Genomic DNA, 4,457 nt, shown 5'->3' on the forward strand with positions numbered 1-4,457 from the left:
TTATATTTTTATATAAATAAAAAAGAAGGGGGTGAACTATAGAAACAAATTTCAAAATCTAAATTGGTGCTTTTTGAATTATTTACATTTTATTATGAAAAAAGAATGTCAAATTTCTCACCTTACATAAAAAATATATCGAGTAGTACATTATTGAACTCGATTTTAATTGTCACAATGGCATTGATAACGAAATATAATCTTTAACAACAAAAATAAATGGTCTAAAATTTTGAAAACATAAATCATCTTCGTCTCAGGAAAAACGTATTTTTCATAATGGGGAAAGGATGGCACCACAATTATGAGAACAAATTTTTCAATCTATTAGAAATTCAGCCCATAAATTCATTCAACAAGCTATCACTTTAGGCTGGTACTTTTATTATTTCCCGCATAATATCTGAATTAAATTATTATTAAAACTGAACCGAAGAAACTTGGAATTGAAGAAAATCAAATAAACCAAATTCCCGCCACAATTACCAGATACCAATATGGCAGAAACTATGTACCACTTTTGTTACAAGGGAAATATTTAATTTGCTCCCCCCCCCTTTTTTACCCCAATGATAAATACCACTTTCGGAAGAACCCTCACACATTTCTCGTCCAAGCTCAGGCTGAGATAGGTACTCTCCGTTTGTTCTCTGTGAATTTTGTGTCAGTGCGAATTTTAGTGACTTTAGTTACGATGGAAGACAAAAATAGTAAAGTCGTCCTCATAGATAACACCGGGTTTAGTGTAGAAATTGAACCGACCACATATCTTGAAAATAACGATGTGAGCATCACCCCGCAAACGAGTCAAAGGGGTAGTTTTGGAAGTGATTCGAGTACCAAGGATTTAACGGGCTTCAATTACGTTGAAATGCCAGAAAAAATGTGCGGTGAATACAACGAACAGTGTATCAATCTAGATCAATGTAACGATTACAATCTGCATCAACCTCCATCGCAGCAGCTGCAGCAAGCAGAATATGCTGATGTAAGAGTTTCGATTCAATCAACAGTTTGATTTTATCTAAGACCTAAATAATTTTTATATTTTATTTCTAAATATTTTTTTTTACTTCAGATTGCCAATTGGTTCTTGGCCTACATCGACGATAGCGCCTTCGACTATAACGTGCAACAAAAGGATAAGACTCTAGGTGAGTGTGCAATTTTTTTTTTAAACACTAGAGGAGTAGTTATAATCTCAATAAATCCCTATATTACATTAAATTCAATTAGAACTTCAAAATACGGCAATTGGAGTGAAAATTTAAAATTGATACCTATTGTTGAAGAATAATTTCCATCTTAATATTTCGATGATTTTTTGTATTAGAAATCTTAACCCTACAAGCAGTTAGAAAATGACAAATAAAATTTTACTGTTGAATATAATATTTTGAAGGGATTCTTAAAAAAAATGTATAACTTTACTCATTGTTCATCTGCTTGAAACAATAAATACAGTCGGTCCGTGTTCTTGCCTTAGCGTTAAATTTTTTCCCTATAATTTAGAATCAGTATAGTTAGAAATTGAACATTTCTATCAGTGAAAATTTAGAAAAGCTTATAATTATGCATAAATTCAGAGGCAACATCTAATGAATGAAATGATAACTAATGGAAATTTCACCTGAGCAACTCAAGAATATATTGATAACTTTTGATAATTACATTTTTTTTTCTTGGTCTATGTAGGGAAAAGTCGGGTTATACCGGACATGATATATACGGAAAAATATTAAAACTTAATAAAATGAACATAAATCGTTCAAAGAAAATAAAGTGAACATTTTGATTTTCTTCAAGACTAGAGGGTAACATCGGACAAAATTTACACTCACAACCATGCAGAGACATTCTTGGTTGTCTCTGCTCACAAGACTTGATCCAATATTCGTGTCGTCGTATTCTCGTGTTCTTTCTACAACTAGTTTCGAAACATCTTGATTTAAACTTTCGTTGAAATATTTTTTACTACTTTAGCCTCATTTTCATTTTTCCCTTCCAAGTCATTTATAATGGAGTGCAAGTGAGCACTTTTTTCAAGTAATTTTTCTCAACTATTTTGTGCTCTGCAGCGTTCGGAACTGGCAAAATTCCTTCATTGTTTGTGAATTTGTTTAATCGAAAATATATTCTTTTTGACCATTGGTTTTTGCCTTTGGTGGATTTTGCTGAGCATAAAGTACCTTGTTCATTGATATTTGTTGGAGTATTTTGGTTTTGAGGAGATTTTCTAGAACTTTTCGACTTCCAATTTTTATAACGAAATATTGAAATTATTTTTGTCCGGTGACACCCAACATGCATCTTGCAATCAATTACCCATTTACAGGGGAGATATTTGAAATGCAGGGTATTCGTGCACGTTTTCATTTTCACTACTCATTAATGCTTGTACTATGTCTAGTAACCATCTGAACACCTACCAATCAAGAGAAGGGAGGCCTCAAAGTTTATTCTGTCCATGTGTCAATCACAAAAAATCAAAATTTCACATTTATTTCCCAAACGGGTCAAAATATCAAGGTCAACTAAAGATATGTTTGCGCTTGCCATAGAATCAGTTCGTTTGGCCATTCAAAGGAGAGGGTGAAATGATGAATCCAAGAAAACGATGAATGTCTGTTGATACCCGCTGTCCGGTGCTATCCGACTTTTCCCTATTTGCAGACTCTGATTTGGTGCTGCTCTCTTCTTATTCGTTTCCTGTGGTTTATCTCTTTCATTTCAGATTATTCTCAGTCAATTTTTCTCTCTCTGTGTTTCCTGAAGATTTTCTCTCATCTGGTCTCACGATTCTTCATTTTCCGTTTTCGCCACATTTTAACTTTTCTCTTATACAACAGTTTTAATGACTTTCCATTCTTTTGTAGGCTCTTTTTGCCAGTTCTGATATGTGGCCACTGAGTGTTGTACTTTTTGTCACCTGTCTAACGCTTCTCATTTCTGCGACTCGCATGTTCTCCAATTTTTTGAGTTGATTCTTATTGATTAGGTACTGAAATTTCACTTCCTTTTGTCAAAGTCTGTTTAATTATAAGTTTGTAAAGTCTGACTTTAAGTTCTTGGTCCAGTTTTTAATCCATTGTTACACCTAGATATTCGATTTCATTTTGCCATCCTATTTCCCTGTCATTTAATTTTATCTTCATCTCTAGATTACGCTTCCTGTTTCAATATTGGAACATAATCCTTCGAATTTTGCTTTCAATGTTTTTCAATCTCCATTTCTGTTACTATTTAGTCAGTTCGTCAATGTGTCTCCAGTTTCATATTGTTGTATAATAACAAGAAAATCTTTATGGATATCGTCTAATTAGAGCATATCAGAAAAATACGAAAAATAAAGAAACAGAATCCTAATCGATCATTTTAGTTTCAGAACACATAGTCACCCAAGAGCCTCCTAAGGTCGTTACTGCGCCAGTTCTACATAGCCAAATTTCGCCCAAAAAGTCCACCAAAAAGACCCGTACCATCTACACGAGCCACCAGCTGGCAGAATTGGAGAAGGAGTTTCAGGCCAGCAGGTACTATACAAACAGACTCAAGAGAAGCCAAATGGCCGAAGCCCTGAACCTATCGGAACGCCAGATCAAAGTATGGTTTCAGAACAGGCGAATGAAGTGCAAGAAGGAGCTGAAAGCCAAGAATATCTCGCCGTCTTCCACCAATCCCAATTCCCCAGATTCGCCCCAGGGTACTGTCGGCGCCCTTAGGACGAGGTGTAACGAAAGAGTACCTCCTTCTTACTCCGAGTACGTTCCAGTCAATCATCAGCAGCTCACGCACCCCTACGGCGCAAGACCGACTCCCTACGGGTCCAGAGGATACAACAACTTGAATAGGGATTGCTATTCTGAGGCAACTATGTATCCCCCAATGAATAATACGTTGAATCCACCTCATAACCCTGGTCCTGGAAAAATGTATTTGCCCATTCATACAGCGAAGGGGAACATGTCGTTTGGACGGTTGACTTGGGAAGTACCAAATATGTCAGCCCCCAACATGACACTCGCAGAACAGGTGAGGAATTTGGTCAATGAAAACTGGCTGAAGCACAACACACCCCCAAATTAATTTATTTTGAGTAGCGAAACATGAAACAATCAAACAGAGCCTCAATCTGAATGGATTAATTATAAACTCAAGGAATGAAACCAGTGAAGAAAAGTTATGCTTGTATAATTGTAAAATCCTTCAAAAAAAATTTTTATACACAAAATGGTAAATATATTCATAAAGATATAAAATCCGTAAAAATAATTATTTGAATCTTTCATTTGATGTATTAGTGCTGTAATTCGAAAATGAAATTTCTAAATGTTTTTTCCAGTTTTTGAAATAATTGTAAATGTAATTTGCAGACAAGTTGTGTAGATATTTTGTAAAAATATGTAAATATACGTCTCAAAAAAATATAAAATTTATTTATTCAGAATCCGATCAAT

The 4,457-nt window shown here is 34.6% G+C and overlaps 1 protein-coding gene across 1 annotated transcript; it reads left to right on the plus strand.

Moving 5' to 3' along the window:
- The first annotated feature begins 694 nt into the window (after positions 1-694).
- LOC123318386 (homeobox protein DLX-3-like) lies at positions 695-4,086 on the plus strand. Its single transcript, XM_044904995.1, has 3 exons — positions 695-988; positions 1,079-1,154; positions 3,380-4,086. Exons 1-3 carry the CDS (start codon positions 695-697, stop codon positions 4,084-4,086), a joined length of 1,077 nt encoding a protein of 358 aa, XP_044760930.1.
- The last annotated feature ends 371 nt before the right edge of the window (positions 4,087-4,457 follow it).

Source organism: Coccinella septempunctata, chromosome 8 (assembly GCF_907165205.1).
Source record: "Coccinella septempunctata chromosome 8, icCocSept1.1, whole genome shotgun sequence".
NCBI lineage: Eukaryota > Metazoa > Arthropoda > Insecta > Coleoptera > Coccinellidae > Coccinella > Coccinella septempunctata.

Excerpts from the sequence above, each read along its gene's own strand:
- LOC123318386 (XM_044904995.1), top strand. The coding sequence starts at position 695 with ATGGAAGACAAAAATAGTAAAGTCGTCCTCATAGATAACACCGGGTTT. Across the intron at positions 989-1,078 it reads AGCAAGCAGAATATGCTGAT|ATTGCCAATTGGTTCTTGGC; the intron begins GTAAGAGTTTCG and ends TTTTTACTTCAG. Across the intron at positions 1,155-3,379 it reads ACAAAAGGATAAGACTCTAG|TTTCAGAACACATAGTCACC; the intron begins GTGAGTGTGCAA and ends CGATCATTTTAG.